The sequence below is a fragment of the Mchenga conophoros genome, linkage group LG15 (assembly GCF_057382185.1).
Source record: "Mchenga conophoros isolate Kocher_MC1m ecotype Shallow Benthic linkage group LG15, M_conophoros_male_GT1.1, whole genome shotgun sequence".
Taxonomy (NCBI): Eukaryota; Metazoa; Chordata; class Actinopteri; order Cichliformes; family Cichlidae; genus Mchenga; species Mchenga conophoros.
In genome coordinates, this window is record NC_140540.1 from 13,956,357 (window position 1) to 13,981,248 (window position 24,892).

Genomic DNA, 24,892 nt, shown 5'->3' on the forward strand with positions numbered 1-24,892 from the left:
GAGGCGCTCTTATTCCAGCTTTCACCCCCACCAGAGGAACCTAAAGGGACAACGCTCCCTGCAGAGGCACCAGATGTGCGCTGTTATGGGGAGCGAGGAGGGGGGTGAGGCATCAGATAAGCCCTGTTCCCAAAGCCGGGACGGATCGAGTATCATCATCGGGGGCGAAACCCAAACCCTGCGCAGTGGGTCGGATTTCTGTTTACACGAGCGTGGTCCCTGGATTCCTCAAACCAGAGCAGACCAGAGGTAAACTCGAGACAAGGAGGGGGGAAAAAATTCTGAATTATCCCTCTTGTCACGGCTGTGTCTGTACCTGTCTGTCTCTCTGCACAGAGCTCGGCGACACTGTGAGGTCTGCGAGACAGAGGCTTTCAATGATGCAGAAGAGCAATGGAAACCAACTGTCCTAATGTAGGCCATACTGCACTGTTAACGTGTTAATGGACAAAATGAGGAAAATTGTAGTAAAGTTATAAAATAAAAGTTGTTACAGCTAACGAATTGGATTTGTTTATGTGCGTAATGCAATCAGATAACCTCAATGCTTTCATTACCAGCAGAGAAACTTGATACGGAAATAAGTTCTTTGGCCTTCGCATTAGCGATAAACATGTGGGAAATGTTTACATTCATCTGTGCGCAGACATACACGAACAAACGACTCTTTTTTTGTGCAAATCCTGTCCTCGGGCATTTGGCACTTTTCCTCAAGCCCAGATTGCTCAGAGGCCAAATGTGGACGTTTTATGTGTTGCGCGCACACGCTCGTACACAGACTGGCGCGGATCAGACGGATGCCATTTGAGAAAGCTCCAAACATTCTGGTATCTTTTTTAACTCGCAGCGCTCTTTTCATCTCTTTATTTTAAGACAAGAGTCTAGAGACAGTGTTTGTTCTGTGCCCCCTCAGATAAAACACAGTCTTTGCATTCCTTATGAAATGTATCTGTTGAGATTTAGGAGGGGTGGGTGCCAGGTGTTGGGTTACATCAAATCAAAGCCCTCCCCTCACAGAGAGCGCACGAATGAGACCGGTAACCAGGCGATGCACCTTTCATAATAAAAGCTGAAGGGGAAACATTAAGTAACTGATAACATATAATTTTGGCCAATTAATCTTTACAAAACAAATGACATAATAAACCTTAGTAGGTTTTGAACAGAGTTAATGAGCTTTGAGAGAGCACCGTGCTATGATGTAATTAGTTTTTTATATTATACCAACACTGCAACATTCAAATATTGCAAAAACCACCAAATGCAATTAAATTGATGAGAAACTTTTTGCTGGTTCATGTTTCAGTCAAGTTAAAATACTTCTCGCAAGAGTGTTTAAAATTTGGAAACCAAATTTTTCGCGGGGACGCAAATCATTGGCGTAATTGTGTTTTTGTTTTTAATTGCGGATTCGTTTCTAATATGCTTTCAAGAAACAGTTGACAGTTGTCATATTTTGAAAATCCAAAGCGGAAGACCTATGTTGGTTTTCCGTAGAAACTTGACAGAAGTGGGAAAGAGGGAGTTGAGATTGTTCAGCGGCGGACACTCCAGCGCACAGTGCACGCATGTTCAGTGGACTTCAGTGGTGTGAAGCCTCAAATGAGGGACTCGGACGTCCGGGAATGACAGCCGCTGTCACCAGGAGTGACAGCTTTCATTCTGAGATACTCCACTGAAACTACTCCAGCCGACACTCAACACTGATCCGCAACGGATCCAGCCAGACCGGGACTATGCCAGAGATGGAGAAAGGGAGACCACCGGAAAATAAACGCAGCAGGAAACCCGCGCACCCCGTAAAGAGGGAAATCAACCAGGAGATGAAGGTGAGAGTGGGTTTGTGTGCCACTGAAAAATTATTATTATTATTATTATTGTTATTGTTATTATTGTAATCAGATGAGACGGGGCGATAACTTCTTTGCGCACACGTCTTCCAGCACACAGCAGCGAGTGAGTCAGCTACGCACAAATCAGTGCGGGGAATACTATCAAAAAATATATATGCTTTTAATGAATGCTCGCTTTCTGTCTTTTATGTAAGCAATTATATCCTACTGCGTGAAGCTGTATTGCAAAATAAGAAAAACCTCGAAAGTTTTCATCTTTAGGAAGACAACTGGAAAATATCAATAAACGTGTTTATAAATACAAGTTGAAACAGACGCAAAGACAGACACGGGATTTTCTGATTATATAAATGTTAGTGCTGAAGAGTAGTCTGACCTCTGCCTTCTTGTGACGCCATGTCAGGCCAGCTGTGGCCGGACGCGCAGTCTTGTCCAGCGGAGATCCAGATGTGCGTCAATTCTTCCCCGCTCCTGCGGTGCGCTCACTTGCTGTACCACAGAGGCTTGCCCCCATGAAAAAGAGACAGGGCATCTATATTCTTTAAATAGCCCCGCTCCTTGGGAAAGCTCTAAAATCACTGTCACAGACTGTTAAAGAATGCAAACATCACATTAAACGAAAGCTCCCGCTTGAAGTGCTCACTGATGACATGTCATTTAAGAATCTCCCCACTGTTCTTTGAGTAGAAGGAGAGCCACTGCATAGGCAGTAATAAGTTAAATCACAGTAACAGGCACGATTCCCTCCCACTATTATGAGCCTGTTACTGCATGGAAACTAATCCATGGGTTGTCTGCTTTGTTTGGGTTTGGACACTGGATATTTGAGACTGTTGACTGTGGTGGGGTAAGGAATACTCGAGGCTTCTTCAAGCTGAAGCTGAGAAATAAAATTTGAAAAAGTCATTTTCTTAGGGGGGGGGTCGTATTCTGGCCTTCGTGAGAGAGGAAATGTGCTCTTTTTGTGTAAGTGGTTTGGATTGTAGCGTTTGATATCCAGGGGAGGTGTAGAGTTACATCTTAACTAATTTTAATCAAAACATGTGAAACGCTATCCCCGCTTGATGTAAGCCTGCCTGGGCTGAATCTCAGGGTCGGCCCCAGTTTGTTGCCTTTGGCTGCAACTCTCTTTGTGGTTTGGGATATGGCTTGTCACTCTCGCAAAGCAGATGTTTGTCTAAACTGCCAAAAAGAAACAAAAACAACATTGTGGGAAGTGGAGGGGTGGGTGAAGAAAAAATATTGCCCGTCTTTTCGTTCACAAGAAGAAAAAAAAAAGAAAGAAGTGGCACTGGGTTGTTTGTGTAGATACGGTAGGAGAGTTGCCATCAGTGTCGAACTTCTGGAGAACATCAAGATATCAAAATTAGGCATGATGGGAAGCATATAAGATTCAAATTATCGGGTAAAATCCCATAAGATGTGCAACTTAAAAACTGGTCAAATGATGAAAAAGCAGGGGGTTGGGGGGGGGGGACTGTGGAGGAAATACAGGCAGGAAGGCTGGCAAGCTGAGTTCTAGCTCAGCTGAGGTCCGTCCCAGTGTTGTCTTTGTAATACATCTGTTTCAACACCACATTCGGACCTACTCCCTCCACGTCAGACCCCGAGCACGGCACCAGACACCCGATACTTGACTTTAATCATCGTTAGGCATATTTAGCTGGATATGATACCTCTGCTTGCACTCACCCACACACTCTCCCAGACACACACACAGCAGAAAGTGAGCAAGCGAGGGAGAGATCCATTTCTTTGAGGCCCTAGTGCAGAACAGAGGTCGGAGTGAGGAAAGCAGGGGAAAGAATGTGCAGTCAGTACTACAGCACTACAACACCACCACCACAGCAGACTGGCTGTGCTGGAAAAGGGTGAAACCTGAGAGGCCGTGCTGTGTCGGGTGTCAGGGCTGGAAGGTGCTGGGATGGAGGGGAGGATGGTGAAGATGGAAGGTGGCGGGGGGGGGGGGGCAGAAAAAGAGGCAAAGGGAGGGACAGGGAAAGCTGGAGAAAGAGAGAGGGAGAGAGTGGTGGACATTGGAAAGAGAAGAAGAGAGCAGAGCGGGGCATTTCCGAGAACCGTGGGACCTGGCTGTGGTGTAGGGTGTCCCGCTCTGATTTCTGCCCATTCTGGATCAGGTTTCTCCTCCAATCCAGTTCTTCCAAAGCCACAGAGAGAGGTGGGTGGATAAAGAGAGAGACCTTTGTATTTTTTTTTCATCTGGTCGTAATAAAAAAAAAAAACTGAGACCACACATCCCATCTGTGGAGAAAAGTTTTCTTTCTCCCTCTTTTTTCCAATTAAAAGAGATAAACAAAGGATGATTCATAGATTTCACACTGGTGTTAGGTTTTAAACCTTTCCGTCTCAGATTTAGCAAGAGTAAACAACTTGAATACATCATGGAAAAAGTGTCATACTGTACTCCTCTGTGCCCCTATTCATTTCTCCAACCAGGCTGTGGCTGAGAAAGAATCGCTCACATTGATTCAGAGAAGGAAGGTCTGATTATGTTTAACATAGGATAAAAATGTCCATTAATAACCTGTAGATGCATGCTGACAATTTCCTATTTGTAGGCAGGCATAGCTCAGTTATCCATATGCGTAGATTATCACTAATCACTGATTTCTTTTCTCATGCAGACTTTTGCAGAAAGCACCATGAATGAACTCCTTGGATGGTACGGTTACGACAAGGTAGATCTCAGAGATTCAGAGGCCAACGAGATCAGAAACTACAGAGAACGGCGTCAGCATGTGTCTGTGCTGAAAGGTGAGGGCGGCCGTCGAGGATTCACTATTGGTGCAGTGTTCTTAAATTTACGCTAACAGGTTCTGCAGGTTGTAATGCAGACATTGAGTCACTGCACAAATCTGCTAAACATAACTTCCTGTAGTCAGAACTTCTCGAGTTTCATTCATTCAGATACATCTGTTGTTTGTGAAAAAGTTATTATAGTATCATGTAGGCCGTATTGCAGATTTGCTGCACGGTGTAACGTTACTCGACGAATTCAAGTTAACACTGGAATCTGTTTGTGTCTTGCAGAAAACTCTTTGCCAAAACCCAAAAGCCTGGACACCAAAGTCAGCCACTTGGTCCTGCCGAACAAGAGCGGAGAGAGAGAGTGCTCTGGCATCCCGTCTTCGTCACCCTCCTCTTCCTCAACAAGCTCATCCTTGACGACCCCAAAGGAGCACAAGAGTGCCCCTGTCATCGTCCCCCTTATAAAGCCATCAGCAGGTAGCAGGCTGTAGGGGCAAACATGAGGAGATTAAATGTTGATTGTTGTGCGTTCCTTATACATATGCTTTTAGTATTACTACCCTGATGATTAGTTTGATATTCATGTGCTAGCACGTCAGAGTGTAGTGTCAAGCTCCAGAAGACGGTGCAGGTTCAGTTTTTACCTACTAGACTCCTGAGCAATGATAAAGAGACATCCCTGCTAGGTGCAGTAGTTTGAGCTTGCTTTGGTGCCTCTTTCGGTAATTATATTATATATAAAATTATTATAGGTAAATATATAATAATTATGTATATTAAAAATTAGATTCTTTTACAAAATAAAGAGAAATTCTGTGTGCTACAAGCTCTGAAAAAGAGAGATAACCTGTAAAGTGTCCCGTGATATAAGCCACGTTTGCCGCAAAGGTAATAACTGTGTAATAACAGTCTGAGATAACTCAGCATGCAATTATGGTGCAATGCAGTAAGCATTTGTAGCCTATTAAGAGTAAAGTAAGTTAAACAGAAGAACTAATGCTGCTGCACCTTTTTATACTGTGTAGACTGTGTAATTCTTCTGTTGTTTGGACTTTGTTTTTTTGAAAAACAAACACTACATATGGTAATAAATTGCGGCTTTTGCTTTTAGTTTGAAGGTTTTTGGCATCCCTGATTAACAATGCTTGAATTGTAAGTCTGTCGGTATTCTGCTGTACGATTAAAATGTACAGGAATATAAGCATAAAATGGGTTCACCCGTTACAGATGGATAAATAAATAACAGCGCTGTCATAGTGAAGGTTATAAGAGGGATGCAGCAAGATCTCTGTGTTCCCTGGAAGAATATTAATCTGAGATTTATTCAGTGTGAGGTACATCCATACAGGAAGTTTAGATCACAGCTGGATGCGCGCTGTTTAGTGCGCTCTCCTTTGTGAGACTAAAAAGCACCCAGTTGTAGCTGTTTCACACTATTCTTGTGCTTTTAAGATTATCTAACATAGCTTTTCTTCTGATTTCCCTCCTGCAGTGGAAGATGTACAAAATGTGCAGATAGTATGTGTGTGGTGCCAGAAGGAAGGTGTAAAACGCTACTCTCTGTGTATGGGATCAGAGCTCAAGAGCTTCTGCAGTGAGAAGTGTTTTGCTGCCTGCAGACGGGCCTACTTCAAACGCAATAAGGTTAGTATATATAATGTACTGCACATTATCATTACATTTGAGGGTCAAAAACAATTCATGTTGGCCTCTTCTTGGTGAGGTGTTGTAAATCCTGGTATCTGTATGATAATGAGTAATCTGTAAATTCAGTAGTCAGTCTGACACAACCATATACATTTAAGCAAACACAGGTACTCTATATCCAGTTTGCCTCAGCCCTGGCACATCCCATCACACAAAGGGAAATGGGCATCAAGTGGTTTCTGGCAGGTATACAAACTAGCAGAAACAGATACTCCTGATCTCGTGAGGTCATTACTGATGGATTCGTTTACAGAAATTTAAAAAGGGTGGATCTCTAAGAACACAATTCCTAGTGCGTATGGTCGATCCAGTTTAGGAATGGTGGGAGGGAGGTCAAAGTTTGTGTGGGACACTTAGTATCAGTTTCGCGTTAATGGAGAAGGGACCAGCCATTAAGTGGCTTTGGTCTGGAGGACAGGAGTGCTGCAACGACAGAGAAACGCTCTGATGCGCTTGCTGTGATTTTTCAGCCTCCATTGCGACATGGATATACCTTCTGTAGAGGTACAGGGTGACAAGTAGCTATATCAGCTTTCACCCTCAGTGTTGTTTAGAGCGTGGTGGGTGAATTCACACAACAACGGAGACACAAGGGCGGGGGGGCTGAACAGACTGCGCGCAACAAGCCCTCTAGTTTTTCGGAGGCAGGGAGGAAAGCATTTCTGTTGGCTTGTTGCTGCTTGTCTGAGAGGAAGGCCAGGAGGCCTGGGGCGAGGTGTCCACTTTCAGTGCATACCTTACCTTCAGCTGCCTCATATTTCGTAACTCAACACGACTCAATGGGTCACAGAGATGGGGGAGCACTCAGATCCACATGAGATCAGCTTACATGAATCAAGAAGAATTTCCTATATTAATACTGGCAGAACCATTAATAATACGACAATACATCACCTGCATTATTTCCCCACTTGGCTGTAGAATTGTATCAGTTTCGCAACACAGCTTTTCTTTTGTTGCACTGACCTTTAGGGCTTGGTTGTTGCATGAAGCTCAGACTAATGCTATGCTTCATGACAAGGCGATTTATTTAAAACTATATTTTGTACTTGTTACGTAAGAAGCTCACATTTGGAGACCAGACACCGCAGAGTGATTCCAGTGTAGTATTTGTAGATGAACTGTTGTCTGAAACCTGACTGACGGTAGTTCATGTGATGTTTGTCACACTGTGGTTTTCCCCTGTCAGGCCAGAGATGAAGATCTCCATAGTGAGAGATCCCCTCAGCACCCCCATACAGAGGACTCGCCCAGACTGGTGCTGAAGATAAACACCAATGTCAGAGTAAGAGGACACTATCAATGCATCTTTTGTTTTCCACTGTGAGATATTAATATAAATATGCGATGAAAATGACAAGGTTTAACAAGCAGGAATAGTGGGGAAATCTTCTGTTTCTACACAAAGATCTGTTTTCACATACAATCTTTCACTCCAGTGACCCCCCACAGTCTCTCTCCCCTGTGCCACAGGTATGCGATTGGTGCAAGCATGTTCGTCACACTAAAGAGTACCTGGACTTTGGATCTGGTGAGGAGCGACTCCAGTTCTGCAGCACCAAGTGTCTGAACCAGTACAAGATGGATGTTTTCTACCGGGAAGCCCGCGCAGCTCTCACCAGCACCAGTTCCAGCCCAAACAGAACCAATCAGGAGGGGAGGATAGACAGCATTGTAGCTGGGCAAAAGCTACTCACTCCAGAATCTTGGAACAACAACAACAGTACTGGGGAAGCCCGTAATAGAAACCTCTCCCCTAAAGGGCCTGCACTAATCCGTGGATTAGGAGAATCCTCCATGTCTCCCTCAGAAGCATCCTCTTCTACTTCAAAAGTCCCTGTCTCTGGTCTAAGGACCCTAGAGAGATCCATCCAGCCTCCCCCACCTCCTTCAACTGTGGATGTGTCACCCCATCCTGCTTCCCTTCCTCCTCCACCTCTTCCTCGCCCCCCTCTGGAGCAAAAGCCAGTACCTCAAATCCCCATGCCCTTTATAAGGCCTCCCCTTCATGCTCAGGGCTTAAAAAGCCCCCTTGCCACTCCTCCCAGACATCCAGGCCCTCCTTCCAGCCCTATCCACAGAGCTCCGCACTCTCCTCACCTTCAGCCCCCTACTTCTTCATCCATGAATCCCCCTGGACTGATACACCCCTTCCCAGGAGCCTACTTTCCTGGCTTACACTCCCCTCCGCTGAATATGATGCCAAGAGGTCCTGTCCCAATGCCTCCCATGATGAACTTTGGTATTCCTTCTTTTAGCCCTCTTCTGCCCCAGCCCACTGTCCTGGTGCCTTATCCCATCATTGTACCCCTACCTGTCCCGATACCCATTCCTATCCCTATTCCAGTCCCCCCTAAAACATCCCTAGAAACTCCAAGTCACAGCGGAGTTATTCAGCCTGTGCCAGATTTGCTGGACAGGGCCCAATCCAGGTCTACCAGGCAATCTTCTCCAGAGACTTCTGAGGCAGACAGCAGACTGGTAGTCAGCAAAATGGGTGGAACTTTGCCTCAAGGGCTATCCTCACCAAGTGACCTGAACACAAGGGACACAGATTGGGTTAAATCAGAGAGGCCATTTCTGTCCCCAGCATCCACACCCCAAAGTGGAGCATCCTCCCCCAGAGCCCAGTGCAACGAATCCCCCTGCTCAGCCCCGGGGTCGGACGGGATAAATGAATATAAGCATCAGCAGACAGAGCGACAAGTCATCCAAAGGGTTCTGCAAAGGACTCAAGTGAAGTTAGAGCCCAGCACCAATGGAGTGGTGGACCTATCAGGGCTGGGCGAGTTGGGAGCTGGGCAGGTTAACAGGTCAGGGGTTCACAATATCATCAGACCCACACCTCCTCTGTCACCATCACTTTCACACGACACTGTCTTCCAGCACCAGGACTCCCATACTCCACCTTCTTGCACCCCAGCCAGCCCCAAGGAGTTCAACCATCCACATGGTGCCACATCCTCTGCCCAAAAATCTCAGGACCATGGTCAAAATGGGATGTCTTCTTCACCAACAACTACCACTCCGGACTCCCGACCCCAGAGATTACCAGCACCGCCCCCTGACCCGTCACTTAGTGAGCTGGAGGCTATCAAAGAGAACAAGTGTTCTGTTGTTAGCCCAGTGCGGGTTGAGGGGCAAGTTAATCTGTCAGAAGAGCCCTTAACAGTAGTCCGGGACATAGGAGAGGACTCTCATGTTTCTGATGAGGACCATGCCTACGCTCTGCCCACAGCGCCAAAGATAGGTGGGACCACTGGCCCATTGCTCTTGCCCAAACTCAGGGACAAGGGTAGTCTGCGGAGCCCTGCCAATGTGCCCAGTGCAATAGACATGGAGCCAGCTCTGAAGAGGAGATGCCTAAGAATCAGAGATCAGAATAAGTAGAGGATGGAGGTAAGAGATTCTGATGTAAAGTGAGGCAAAATTCAGATAGCACAGTTTTTAATGGCTTTTTTAATTTATATCTTGTAAAGACCAGAAGTCAGACTTACTGATACATCGGCAAGATAAATGTCACAGTAAACCAAGTTGACACCAACTTTTTTTGCATTAAACGCTCTGTGGTATTCCACATTGGTTTAAATAAAAACCAGCAATTATTTTTAAACACCATTTAACCAGGGACTGGAAAATGTGTGGACACACACATTCGCACATACAGAGGGCAAGCTTAATCACAGGTCTAACAGCATGCGCATGGTCACTAAACAGCATGGCGCCAAAGAGAGAGAATCCCAGTAACCTGGCACTCCCCAGTGCTCTAAGGTTACACCAGGGAAGGAGGTGGAGGGCACAGGCAGTGAGAGTCACTTTGAAAGGCGATCACTTCACCACAGTCTGACTGACAGTCACAATTCTTTGTTTGCATCGCAGCCTCTTCTTTAGGCTCCCATTTGCCAAGTTATGTGAGTATACGTCTGTTCTCAGATGGATGGAGAAAATGACTGTGGGAGAAAGTAGAAGGTTCATTGTATTGGACAAAGATAAATGGCTGCTGCTGAATCAAATATGTGACCTTGAGGTTATGAGTTAGCTTGTCCAGAATGACATTCACACAGAGAGATAGGTCAATTCTCCGTGTGACCATAAAGTCAAACTGTTGCTCCTTGCGGCCGTAACTACAAGGCAGTGCAGACATCTTTCTGGGGTGCTGTAGAGACAGAGGTGATTGTCAGGCAGACTACAAGGCGCGGCAATTTGAGAGTGAACCCTCAGCTGTGATAGAGCTCTGGGGCTTCATTAGGAAAACACAGGGGCAGAACCAGAGCGATCCGTTTACACATGTCATAATGACACCCTGTTCTGGCTTTGGCTCGTACCTCTCATATGTAGAAGTTTCGAGTCCCCCCCCCCCCATCCCTTTTCAGTCATTTTCCTTTTCTTCACTTAGCACTGCTATCCTCTGCCAACCAGATGTTGTTGTTCGAATGCAGCAGGAAAGCCTCCTTACTTTGGACCAATCAAAGGCCCTCTTGATTTCACTTGTCACTAGTCCAAAGGGCTGTAACACCAGCCGTCATCCTCACCAGCTGGTATCTCATCATAACAAGATCATGTTACCATTTTACTGTATGTCCCGAGATTAATCCGCTGATATTACAGAGGTGGTTTAAATTTCACCTGGCCTGCTTTTCTCTCCATATTGCACTCCAAGCCTCAAAAGGTCAGGGGTCACCTTCGTAATTATGTTAAAAACGGATAGCTGTTGGTCGCGGATGCACGACATAAACCTTTATCTCATACTCCCAGATGTTTTGTGTTGAAGCACAACAAGATTTCCTTTCACTAAATGAGTTCCCACTTTACTCTGTGTCATTTGTTGTGGCTCCATGCATTGCCTTAGTAACCAATACATATGAAATCACAGTGTGCCGCTTGTGCTGTGCAGAAGGATTTATGGCCTTGTGTTGTGTGTAATGGGAGCTGGCTGTCGTATGTGAGTGACTTTAGCTCGCCACCTCTGTGCTCTGACCTAAACATTGCTGTCCTGTTCTATTGTCTGAACTGCTAAAAGTCTTTTAAAAAAAGAAGAAAAGTCTCCCACACTGACAGAGTCAGGAGCCAACTGGAGGATTTCACCTCAGGAAACAGCCAGTTTTTTTGTCTCAGTTTTCCTTGCCTTTATTTGGGATATTTTATAGCCCGTGTAATCCGATCCCACCACATGGGTATTCGCTGAGCGTTTGAAACTAAAACGCAATGGGACAGAGGGAGTACAGAACCCTGGTTTGGCCCTTACGTGTGTGCGTGTGCATGTGTGTGTGTGTCTGTTTGTGTTTAATGTGTGTGTTTGAATGAAAGCCTGTGTAAGTGTGTGTAAGAGAGGAAAAAAAGGCCAGATGTTCTTAGTTTGATTGTGCCCCGTGCAACAGTTATCTGAGTGTTGACATGACTAAAAGGTTCATTCTCAGTGTTTATATAGAAAGGGCAGATTAAGGAATGAGTGTCCAGGGTTGCAGAGGTTGATATAACATATGGTGTAAATGGAAATTGCACAGAATAAAATATATGATATCTCACAACTTACTTTGTCTCTCTTTCTCCCTTTCCTTCTTTCTGTTTCTTGTTTTTTTGTACTCCTACCCTGTCTATCTAATAAACAGACTCCCTGTTTAGCACTGTACGGCAGTGCTAGATTCAGTGCCATGCCCTCTTGTGGACAACACCAGTGCTAACACCCTCTAGCCTGTCCCTCAGCCTGTTGGCCCACCAGAGTGTTGCTCTGCCTGCAGACCAGCAGGGTGCCAACCCAGGAAGAAGTCCAGATGGCCAAGTCATCACAAGCCAACATGGGGGAAGAACACAACACAGTCACACATTTTGTCTTGGACCAAAAGGCTGTCGCTGGCTCGTGTGTGTTACATTGTGTTCAGCAAGCGCTTTAAAAGGAGCATCTCAGATCTTCTTCCTGTCTGACATTGCCCTAAAGTGTGTATGCGCGCATGAGTCAGTGTGGCAGCCCAGATGAGCTGCTCCTCCTCCTCCTCCTCCCCTCCCTGCTCCGCACAGCAGACAGGGCTCCGATCAGCCTTGTGTGGTCTTCTCAGATGGAGCCTGAACATGATCTCTTTCCAGGGGAAACGGTTTGTTTTCTCTGCCCGGCTTGCACAAAGAGCTGCATTGTTCCTCTCCCCATATCCCACGCTGACTCCCCACTCCAGGTTTTGGGTTACCTGGCCGACGGGGGCTCAGACTTCATCAGTTTTTTTATTTTTTTGACCGACAGCCAGGAATATAGTATACCCTTCTCTCCTCCACCTTTCCGCCCAATCTAAATACGGTACGCACCAGTTCTGAGGTTTTATCCCTCACAAGTGATTGCCTGTGATTCTCTACTCAGCTCACTTCCTCCAAGGGAAGAAAGACAGTCTGCTGACATTAAGACTTCATCCAGTTTACTCACTGACGAGAGTCCGGCCGGGCTGTTGAGACAGATGATGGAGCAGCCTAACAACCCAGGGGAGAGTCTCCTCCCCCTCCTCTTAAACAATGTAAACTTAAACTGAATATATGAGGGTACACCTACTGATACATAGTAGCTGAGATGGTCTGTGAACACTTTAGACGTCTTGATGACGCTGGTACATGAATGTGTAACGTACAGATCCTCATTCAATATTCACCTAATCTACCAAGTCTCTCATAGCAAATCAGAGTTTGAATCACTTTCACCACCGAATGCCATGCATGTTTCGTCCCTGCCATTCATGAATGAATGATCCTAATTCTGATTTTCTTGTGGATGATGCTGGTTTTGATCAGCCGTTTCTGAAAAGGAAAGCAACCTTGTAATATTACCAAATGTGGTATTATACCCAAAGGCATCAAATGCTGTAGTATGCAGCGATCAGTATTACAGTTCCCGCTATCAGGGATACCTATTGAGATTTGATCCAGCTAGATCACTTAGCAGCTTGTCAACACTTGTTCCTTTGCAAGATTTCAGTTTTGTAGTCGACACAGATACTATTTGATGTTATATTAACTTATGGATGAAGCATCTGTAGATTTTCACAAAAATGCTTTATTTCTTCTTTTTTTGTTTGTTTGTTTTGTTCTTTTTCTTTGATGATTTTCATTTTATGAGTGCCTGAACTCTCAAACGCCTCTTGTCCATATGTTAATATGCTGTAGCCCCACTAGAGGGCATTGTTTGCCTTTGTAACTTTGCACCTGAGCAGAAAGAACCAGGAGGCCATAAGACAGTCTGCTGAAACCCAATGCAATCACTCAGTGCCATCAGACTGATGTGACTGATAAGCCAAGCAGACGGCTTTTCCTTTACATCTCGCCATTATTTTATCTTTAAATTCAAATATTGCCATTTGCCACACTCACAGCAGTGTCAAACCAAGGGTGCAGTCAGCTGCATTTCAACGCCTTTTAGTGAACAGCTCAGCACTCCCCTGAGTTAAACTAAGCAGTCCCTTTGACCTGCTTGATGCTAGAATACCGCCAGATGTGGCCCACCCCAGCCATCATTCCAAAATCACTTACCTATCCGTTTGTGGGCATGCGTGTGTGCATGCACGGATATGTGGCAACACATTTCACCGTCTCCTCACTCATTCCAGCCCACTTCCCCCACCACAGATCATGCCTTTAAGTCAGTGTCATTCTTGGCTGGTAAGGGGACTTTCTCGCTTGTATGGCGCAGTGATGACATCACTTCATACAAATAGCTGCAGTGTCAACAGGAGATCTCCGACTCTGACGGCAGAGGCCAAAAAGTAAACAATTCAAACTGCCATCATTAGTTTCACCATGTTTAATCAATGCCTTTCCTCACCTCACCCAGTATCTGTGTCACCTCAGAGTTTTGACAGAAAACCCGTTTTACCAGAAGTTTGGTTGCTTCTTGCTTCACCCAGAGGTACTTTCTGACCTTCCCTGTCAAAGTCACTATCTGACAAAATGTTTGTATTCAAATAAAGATTAAATAAGAGCATTGGTGAAGACCTCTTTGTAAAGTGAAATAAATAAAAGTTATTCTAAGATCAAAGAAACTTCTGCTGTTTGTTTTTTTAATTTATTTAAGTTTTTATTTTAAAAAATGTTGGGGGGGGGGGGGGGGGTTTCTTCTTTTTTGTGAGGCATGTTGGTTTTGTAATTATTAAACTCGTCATACAGCTTTATAAACCGTGTGCTAACAGGTTCTGGTCAGTAAATGCCTATTTTTAGTGGAAGCCTTTCTGAAAGGCAACGCATCAACATTCCAGAAATAGTGGAAGTCGACCATCTTTGCAGTGACGGTAAATCAGATGAATGAGATAAGAGAGCAGGAATTCCGGCTTTGTGTGGACCTACTGGGAGCCGTGACTGGACGATTCTGGGAGGGCAGCGTTGGGGGGGGTGTTAACTTCCAGGTTTTCAAGTTAGGGGTTGAAACTGCAGGACGGAAGTTTTCCACAATAATAACAGGGCAGGGGATATGTGCGGGACTTGCTTGCAGGAAGTCACCCACAATTAGGCAGCACAAACCGGATGTAAAAACTATCCTATAAAATAAAGGCATTAAACAACCGAAAAAAAACCCGCTATAAAATAATAATGATCATCATTATCACCATCATCATTATTTTTATTATTATTATTAGTGATATTAGTAGTAGTAGTATTAACTTTATTCAATCAAGTTAAAATGATATTAATAGAAATGTTATAGAAACGTTTCTAAATGACCTTGAGAGGTTATTTAGGTTATTTATGAAAGATGATTTATCATTCACTTGTTTTACTGTCCATATGTATGGACAAAAAAGATTTGCAAGGTTTGGAAAAAGACAATTTCATAATGATTGATATCTTCCCAGATTTTTATAATTTATTTAGTCTTATTTAAGTCTTCGCCTTAAGATTTACGCAGTTTCTCACGACTTTTATGTTGATAGTTGCAACCGGAAGTCAAACTTGTGTTCTCCTTGCTTGACTAATCTTTGTTACAGGTTGAGCATGTTGGGTCGACTGATTTAGTTTTACCTGCCTGCCTGATAGCAAGACGACACTTATCTGAAAGTGAAGTTTACCTCGACACACCCGCTTGGTTTTCACTTGCGTGTGTGTGTGTGTGTGTGACCACTAATGAAAACTGGGCGAGACGGTTTGTTTGGGCCTTGGATAAATAATTAACCAGACAACTCAAGCCGCAGCTTCAAGAGCTGACATGAGGAGTTGACGCAAAGCAAGAGCGAAGTGCGCCTCTATCGCCAGCCTGTTACCTGAGCGAAAACAACAGGCTCGCAGGTGTTTTTGTTTGTTTTAAATTTTTCTTTATATTTTTAATGCCATTTGAACTGGATACACTTCATTGTAATAATGCTGGGAGCGGAGAGCAGATTGGAAAGCCGGCTGAAGAAGCTGGAGTCCCTGATAAGGAATCCACAGTCGGCACTAAACTTGGCAACCCTGCTGGTGAGTTTACATTCACCCTGAAGCTCTAATACAAGTATGGTCTTCAGACTGAGAGATAGGGAGTGAGTTAGACACATATTTGTGAGTAATTAGTCTGTCAGTCATCTGAGAAAAAAGTTTTTAGAGGAAGGTCTTACAGTAAAAACAATTAAAAAAAAAAAAAAAAAAACACAACCGAAAGCTGAAAAAGTGAAATTGTTGACCTATAGCCTTAATCACGCAGAAAATGATAAGAACTAAGGTTAAGCTAATCATACTCCTTTGGCCTTTGTAGCAGAGGGAAGCCCCACCTTTCCTGTATGGAATGCCATACACTCCTCCCTAAACAGAATTATTCAATGGAAAATGCTGCATAGTAATAATTAGATGTGATAGTTTTCCAACTCACTGAAGCTGGAAGTCATTCAAATGAGTGAAGGAAGTTCCAATGAAACTTACAATCTGATCAGCTATTTATAAGTGACTTATGTATGTATGTATGTATATATATGTATATATTGTACTATTCTTAGTTAGCGTATTGTCTGTCTTGTCTTAATGTTGGTTTAAAATGGAGCACTGTAACAAAAAATAATTTCCCCCAGGGATCAATAAAGTATTCTGATTCTGATTCTGATTCTTTCCCTCACTCAGTCAATGCCTGTCTGGGATTACCTGTTCAGGGGTCTGGTGTGGTGGCCTGCACTGAGAACATATTCAGCTCAGCTGCTCACACTCCTCAAGCCTCAATCTTTGAGAATAAATTCAGGATCTCACAGCAGGCTGTCTGTAGTTTTCCATTTCTATGTAGTACTGATCTGCAGATTTAAAATAGGCTTAATATTTTCATCTTGACAACCCAGAGTTAGCTTTGAGAACATGTCTAGCCTGGATCAACTTTTGTAAGCTGTTTGCAGTAACACTTTGACTCAGCAAAAAGCCAGTAGAGTCTGTTTACTGTTTAAGTTATTCATTTGCTTCACACACATTTGATATTGACAGAACACCATAATCCACGGCTTATATTCATAGTCTTTTAGTGACATTTGGAGCATTAAAACATATAAATCATGCTGAGGGATTTATATATATATATTTTTTAATCTGTCCAAACAAATGTGACAGTTTACCAGATTTCATGCCGTATGCACCTGCTGCCTAAACAAAGCAGCCCTTTGGTCCATGTCTATTCCCAGTGCTGAATCATGATCCAAAAGTACAATCTCCCTCAGATGTACAACAACAGACCCAGGTTACATCATTCTGTGACATAATCAGGCCAAAAAAATGATGAGAATTAATTTTAGCCCGTGTCAGTCATCACTCCAAAGTTCACTAGTAGTCATGTTTGATTTTTATCACTGTGCTCCATGGCCATCATGCTGCTTAAAATGCAGGGAGCTACCACAGGAAGCTGAAGTCACTTCCTGGAATTAACCTGCTGTGCCCTCATGTCACCATTTCCTGTTTGTCCACTGTTATTTTTCGTATATATACGTTGTTGTTGTTTTTTCTTTTCTTTAGTACAATACAAATTTAGACTTCTAATAGAATAACCTATTGTCTTTTATTTTTGTGTTAATGCTTTTGCTGGGTTATTGATGGCCAGTAAAGGAAAAACTAAACCCCAGAGAAAAGGTTTGAATGTTTGAGGTCTATGGAATGCTTTGAAATCCTAATGAGTTCACAGTAACTGAACAAAATAATGTGGTTGAGTCGCAGATCATTATAATCGAGAACGATGCACTTCAGTCGGTAAATTAATGTTAGCTGTTGCGCAGTGTCATGGCATTCTGTGTCAATTTTAACTGAGCAATTAATTGTGCAAGGATAAGGATTTAAGACATGAGAATATATTTTTGACAAACGAGTATAAATGGATAAATAAATCATGTATAATTAGTCCAGTCAGCTACACCTGGGCACCATATTTATCACAGAAGTATCACAAACAATAAAACTTAAAACTCGTTACTGTTTTTGTTTTTTTCTGTCAATATATCAATAGTGGATGGTCATATTAAATATAAGCAATGTTTCAGACTGCTCTACACACTCCGTTCTAGACTGTTTATTTCCATTTATTAGATCTATTGGTTCCTGTCAGAGAGGGCTGATATCCCTAGTATGGTCATCTCAGATACATTATGCTCCCTCTGGCTGGTAGTGCATGAACCCTTCCCATGTGCTGCTAAAGCCTTCTGTTTGTGAGGCTGCAGCCAATCAGAAAAAAGTCATCTCGAAGGAAAAGGAGCTAAACAGGTCGATTTAGACAGGATGAACTGATGGGCTATAACAAGGTTCAGTATAGAGTGAATAAGGGTTATTTTTAACCATGAATCATGCAGAGTGAATTGTAGTGCTGTTCAAAGCTAAAAGTTTGGTCCCCTTTAAAGAGCCCATCGGGGACTGCAAAAAATAATAATTGCAAATCAGCTACTAAATATACAAAGCATAAACAGGATTGTCTTGTATGTTTTGGAAACGTCTATTGAAACGAGTGCCACAAAGTTCCTGCCAGACTGTTTTTGTGCTGATGTTCAAACCAGAGGAGTTTCTGAACCCTGCAGTTATTGACCTTTATGTAGTTTTGCTTTATGCGCTCGACCGCCCTGTTCAACTCTGTTTACTTCCTCGCCGAGTTGCTGTGGTCCTCGATACCATACTTCCGCTTTGCGATAATACCACTTACAGCTAAACACAAACAGATCTAGTAGGACAATGGCATCCCATTACAGTACCATGCTCAAATTCACTGGGCTGTTTAGAACGATCCATTCTTTCACAAATGTTTGTAAAGGTAGCCTGCATGGCTAGGTGCTCGATTTTATACACCTGTGGTAATGGGACGGAAACACCTGAATTCAAATGTGAAGAGGCGTGGCCCTACACTTTTGCCCATATAATGCATCATTGGTCCATTTATGGCACATTTGTGGAAGCCATAAACACAATTTTTAGTTTCTCATCGGCATATTTACATATCACATACTTATTTTTATAACATATTCACTGAATATTCCAGTAAATGTGCTTTTTTTGTTTACTCTCTTAACCATGAAATGACTGATAGTGTTTGTAGTGATGGAATCAGATCTATGTGACAGCTCCCTAGTAAAGATTTAAAAACGTGTATGGATCAGACACCCCGTATATAAGAACAAAAAACCCTTAAATCTGGGATCAGTAGAACAGTTGAAGGCATGTCTGTTTTGTGTCTGGTGGAGGCTGGATCTGGATGGGCCGAGTACATTTTGATGCATCCTGAGCAACTTGATTAAGCCATTGTTGACGCTTGACTATGTTGACAGTATCAGCTCACACTGAAGTGGGTGGAAGGTGCTCTCTCAGGAGGCGAGAACAAGCCATGAAGACTAAACTAGAGAATCATGTTCAGATTTGTCGAGATTCCAGTGAAAGACAAACATGCTGGGTCTAATCATTTTCGCCTTTCACTGATCTGAGACTAAAATAAGAGGGGAAGCATTTAAATCTTAACCCCTTTACGTCACTTTACATCACACAGAGTGATTTTCTAGAATTAAACAGCGTCTGATAACAAAAACACTCAGTGATCAAATGTCTAATTTGATGTTATCTAAATTGATGTCTAACAGGATAACACAATGACGTGATGGCTTTTTATATCCAAACGAATTTGGTCTGATACCTAAATGGGTTACACCAGTCTTTGGCGTCCATTGTTTTCTTTAGGAAAAACCCAGTTGAAAATAAGATGTTAAAATATGTTGTTATGCTTAGCTGCTTTAGCTTGGGGATCCACTGCCTTGCACAATTACAGTTCTCCTTAAATGGAATGCAACCAGCATGTTTTCATGTTTCCATTTTCATGTTTCCGTATGAACGTATTGATATGTAATCGGGATTTATTTATTTATTTATTTATTTATTTTTAACCTGAAGCTGTATGCTTAATGCATCAAGTTGTGATGGACCTTGGTTCCCACTTTAATCTTGTTTTAACTTGTATACCCTGATCACAGCTATATAAATCCCTTCGTGAATCTTTTTATTGTATGCCTTTTGTATCAGAAACAAAAGCAGTGGCAAAAGATGCAGGAACTCACTTTAAATTTATTTTAGAAAACAGGACTCGGATACCAAGCTGCAAAAACCTGAACAAGTCCTTCATGATTTTAGTCACACATTGCAACAAACTACAGGCGCACCCTGTTTGAAACTGCTAACATTAGACTGTATTTGCATATTACCATCACTGAAACTCTTTAAAACAAAGTTCCCATAGTGCTGCGATAACGACGACCATTACACCAGTTGATCTTTTGTAAAATGATCACCTATCCTCGAGCTCTCAGCCTGAATCCAGGTCCATAAGCTGTTCGTCCCACAATAGCTTCTGAGCCTTTAGGTCTATTTCCACCCATGTGTGGTGGGGGAGATCGCTCCTCACCGCTGCTATTTAAAGGTGCAGAATTGTTCCACATGCCCCTTTCCACTCACTCATATGTCCTAGAACAAACAGACAACCAGATACAGCCCCTACACTCGCTGACATGCTGGATGACTCAACACGACCCCTGTTTTATTAGGGAACAGAGATCATAGCACACTCTGACCTACCCCGCCTCACCGCCCCACACACACACCCACACCCTACCCCCACCCAGCTCTGCCCTGCCATCCTGATGCATGTGGATCACAGGCACATTTTGGTTCAACTTGAAACACAACACCCCCGATTTAAGCACTGATGACACTGCTGAGGCTCCAGCTTTAACTCTGACAGTGCCACAGCTTTACTGGAGCTGGTGTCGGTGGGCCTGATGGCGGGTCTGTGTGTTTATGGAAGCGACCGAAACATGAACACGCGTCTAATTTTATTTGTTGTTGCACGACATGTTTTGTCTCCTTGTCCAGCCTCCATTGTTCTTTTGTGTTTGTTTTGGTTTAGCGGTCTGATTTTGTTTCCCCACTTGTTTACATTTTGGAGTGTTCTTACCGCCATCTTTACTTCATTAAAGATGTTTGCTTTTATTAGCCAGCACAATGTCGGAGCTTCCCGACTTTCATGAATTGTCTTGACAATATAATGATAAAGAAATTATTTAAATTTCATTAATTTTCTGTGAATATTCAGCTCAACTTAAGGAATATTCCCATTTTTGAATGATACTGGTGTTTCCACTGTACACTGACATAGATTTTTTTTTTTTTTTTTGGTTGTTGTTAATTAACCACTATTTCTAAATGTTAATTTTCATTTCTAATAAAAACTTCTTCTCTTTCTTGTCCTTCAGGATTCCATGAATGCACTGGTCAATGACTTGAATTACCCCACCTTACGGAAAAACAAAAACATAGAGTCCTTTCTGAACAGATGTAAGTTCTCGTGTGCGTTTTGCATTTGTGTGTCTTAGTGATGAAAACCATGACTTTTTAGATTGTGCAAGACTTCCCCTGTTGTCCAGCATCAGATTTGCGATATAACATGTGCACTGTTTCTTTAAGAAGGTAAAAAGAGAGGTATATGAAAGATTTCCCTGGTGTTGCTATTCAAATTAACATTTTTGGGGAGATTAACAGATTTTTCCTGCCAAAACCTTAGTAATTGATATGTGGTCTTGTTGCATAGCCTTGTCCCCCCCCAATAATTTTTTTATTTAAGGTGGTGCAGTCACATTCAACCTAGAAAACCTGGCAGAATGTAGTGACTATAGCTAAATGTGACATTTCATTTCTTAAAAATCTACTTTTATGTTAATTTGTTCAACATGTATAACATGTTTTCTCCAAAACTACTGCAGTAGATTTCATTAGACTGGGAAAGTGTTAGATAAAATCAGCTTTATCTTTGTCTAATCTCGTGTATGTGTCTCATCTGCAGATAAAGACTTAGTGAGTGAGCTGCGAGAACTTCAGATGAAGCTTGATGACTTTGAGAAAGTCAAGCTGATCGGAAAAGGAGCTTATGGACAAGTGCAGCTGGTGAGTTCAAGGGATCAATAAGAGGTTGTCTGTTGACTTGCGCTATTTAATTTTAAACTGCGTTCTGTGGAAGAGCAAAGCAGTGTGATATAAAGGTAGAATTTCTCCAGTTGTTCCTAAATCCAGCAGCTACCAGAAATATTTGAACCACTAGAGGGAGCAACAGTCTTTAAAAATACCAAATGTGTGATTTTTTTTTTTTATATATAACTTGATTTTTTGTTTTTGATTTTATTTTAAATTGCCAACGTGCCTGACTCCAAGTTTAAGCCAATCAGTACATTTCTTACTCTCCCTAACTTTCAGTTTCCCATATATCTGCATCTTATGCTGGTAGAATCTGGTATCTGCTGAGTCTCTTGGGTGGAAACAAGCCTGGACAGGCTCAGTGTGTGAGAGATGTCTGGTGTGGGGGTGTGGATGGGGGACATGGTATGTTTGTGTTTGAAATCTTGTGTAAACATGTCTTTCTATGGGTGTGTCCTACAATTATGGCTTCCTATCTCTGTGTCTGTTTCTCTTCATCTCCTGCGTTATCTTAGTCACTGTGACCTTCTTACCATCTTGTCCATATTGTCCTTGTTGACATATCACTATTTACATTCTCACATCTCTCCTTTTTTGTCACGTCCTCCCCTGCAGGTCCGTCACAAGGCCTCTAAGAAGGTTTATGCCATGAAGCAGCTCAGCAAGTTTGAGATGATCAAAAGGTCAGATTCGGCCTTCTTCTGGGAGGAGAGACACATCATGGCCTTCTCCAACAGCCCCTGGGTCGTCCAGGTGTGTTTTTTGTTTTTTTTCTACAAATATTCATAAGATGTAGCACTGGAGAACATATAGAACAGAAGTTTTAACTCCTTTCAGCCACAGAGGTTTTCATAGATATATTTTGTTCACAGTAGAAGACAGAAAACACACCAAATGTTTAAACTGAAAAGTTTTAGCGTTTCATGAAAAACAGTAGCCCATTTTGAATGGCAGTAACACATCTCAAAAAAAGTTGTGAGAGGGCAGCAAAAGGCTGGGAAATTAAGTGATGCTGAAAAGAAACAGTGTGCAGCTAATTAGTTTAATTAACAACGGCTCAATAACATGATAAAAAGAACCGAGTTTCTCTGAAAGATGGACAAAAGTTCACCAATCTACAAAAACATACTGCATCTACCAACTGTGCAACAATTTTAGGATAACGTTTCTCAATGAAAAAATTGTGAATACTTTAAATATGTTATCAGGATTTATATTTATAGCGTATCTGGAGAAATCTCTGTGCACGAGAGAGAAAGCTGCAGACCTGTAATTGATGGCCGTGATCTTCAGGCCTTCGGACTACATTGCATTAAAAACTGGCCTCATTCGGTCATGGAAATAAGTACATGGACGCAGGAACACCTTCAGAAATCACTGACTGTGAACACAGTTCACTGTGCCATTCATAAATGCCGGTTAAAGCTCTAGCTTTAACCGGCATTTATTGAAGCATTCTGTATGGTAAATACACTACAATAATAAACATAAAGCCATTTAAAATGGTCCGTTACAGGCCCATAGCCCGTTTTTGGCTTATTCTCAACCGATCCCTGGCTTGATGTCAGGATAATGAGCTCCTCCGTGTGACGTAGTCAATACAGCGCTGACTGGTAACACCCCTACGCAGCATGTGGGAAAACCGGTCATACTGTTTTGTGTCTCTACTTAGTGATGCTGCAATAAAGGAAGTTCACACATTTACAGCGTGCTATATTTATGCATTTTAAAACTAGTATCATAGAATCATAATGCTGAAACTTTCTGTAGAACATTGTTATAGGTTGATATTGATATATTTTTTTGTGTGTGTCAAATATAAACTAGGTTGTTACTGGTTGTTTCTGTAGATGGTAATCAAATAATTACATTCGCGCACCACCAAGCTCTAAAACATTTAATAATTTATTTGGAATTATTGTTATTGCATGCACTAGGTACTGATAGTAGGTACAGATGGCAAGCACTTTGTCAAAACAAGCGGTGTAATCAGATGGTCCGAGTGTTTAGAAATGGCATATGGAGATTATATTAAAATAAATGAACAGTAAAACAGTTGGGTAGGGATGCAAGAATATTTTTATGATAAGAAAATGAAACGAATGATTTGTGGAATAGACCAATAGAACCAATATATAGTAAGAGTCTTGTTATATCGGATGAGGTAAAAGCAGACAGCGTGCTTGTTAAATGAGATCCAATTTAATGCTGCCTTAAAGACCCGGAGATAAAACATTCATCATGAGTAATCAAATAATATATTAAGACAGCACAGATGATATTTATGTTTACATCGCAAAGCAGTACCTTCTGTTTATACACCTCAGTAATAACCTGGCACCATATCAGCATTAAGTTTGAGATAAAAAAGTAATCAATGATATTGTAATTACTCGTTACTGTTTTGTAGCTATGCTGTGCTTTCCAAGATGATCGGCACCTTTATATGGTGATGGAATTCATGCCCGGAGGAGACCTGGTCACACTCACCATGAACTACGACATCCCTGAGAAATGGGCTCGCTTCTACACGGCAGAAGTAGTGCTGGGGCTAGACGCCATCCACTCGATGGGCTTCATCCACCGCGACATTAAGCCTGACAACATGCTGCTGGACCAACACGGACACCTCAAACTGGCTGATTTTGGCACATGCATGAAGATGGACTCGGTATGTCGAGTTTCTAGTTGTGTCACAAACCTTCTGAGTTAGTTGAAAGAAGAGGAAAATGACATTTTGATTATTCAGAGCTTCAGTGCACCACCAGGTGTTCAGATGGTGAAGTGAAGCTCTTACATCATGTTGTTTTGAAAGGCCACAGAAGTTATGTGCTAAACAACTAGTCTCGAGTGAGGCGGCAGTCCCGCCTCTGCTGCTGTGGGACAGGAAGTGTTTTTCATCCTTTTGTTTTCACCACAGCAATTTCAAAATAGCTCATTTCACTCATTTGAGCTCTCTGAATATCTGCCAGTAGACAGAGCATGTCATGCAATTCCTTCCCTAGTCTCAGTCTGGTAAAGAAACTTGAAATGGTCTTAAAACACATTTCGTTTGTGGTCCACATGGTAAAGATTTTTTAAAGAATTTTTTGCATAGTTGTTGTCCCAACATCTAAAGATTTTGAAAGAAAATATAGTAAAACAATTTTAAGCTAGTTTCACAAGCTCATTGA

General features: G+C 42.5%; 2 protein-coding genes across 8 annotated transcripts in view; both read left to right on the plus strand.

The window, feature by feature from the left end:
* Positions 1 to 1,554: 1,554 nt before the first annotated feature.
* On the plus strand, positions 1,555 to 14,327 carry LOC146558023 (sine oculis-binding protein homolog). Of its 2 annotated transcripts, none has more exons than XM_085247442.1 (7): positions 1,555 to 1,829; positions 4,499 to 4,628; positions 4,905 to 5,099; positions 6,115 to 6,266; positions 7,519 to 7,614; positions 7,782 to 9,728; positions 11,939 to 14,327. In XM_085247442.1, the coding sequence occupies exons 1-6, from the start codon at positions 1,737 to 1,739 to the stop codon at positions 9,717 to 9,719; spliced, it is 2,604 nt and encodes an 867-aa protein (XP_085103568.1). In that variant the 5' UTR covers positions 1,555 to 1,736; the 3' UTR covers positions 9,720 to 9,728; positions 11,939 to 14,327. The 2 variants fall into 2 exon arrangements, with proteins under 2 accessions (XP_085103568.1, XP_085103569.1); XM_085247443.1 differs by having other exon boundaries at positions 7,803 to 9,728.
* Positions 14,328 to 15,285: 958 nt separating this feature from the next.
* LOC146558024 (rho-associated protein kinase 2-like) overlaps positions 15,286 to 24,892 on the plus strand; it is a 40,058-nt gene continuing 30,451 nt past the window's right edge. For all 6 annotated transcript variants that reach the window (XR_014888484.1, XM_085246134.1, XM_085246135.1 and 3 more), the window contains exons 1-5: positions 15,286 to 15,746; positions 21,005 to 21,086; positions 21,592 to 21,692; positions 22,335 to 22,472; positions 24,130 to 24,390. Coding sequence is in view for 5 of the 6 variants with exons in the window: in XM_085246134.1 (XP_085102260.1) it covers positions 15,651 to 15,746; positions 21,005 to 21,086; positions 21,592 to 21,692; positions 22,335 to 22,472; positions 24,130 to 24,390 (678 nt within the window). In the remaining variant the exon portion in view is untranslated. The remainder of the gene's footprint in view (positions 15,747 to 21,004; positions 21,087 to 21,591; positions 21,693 to 22,334; positions 22,473 to 24,129; positions 24,391 to 24,892) is intronic.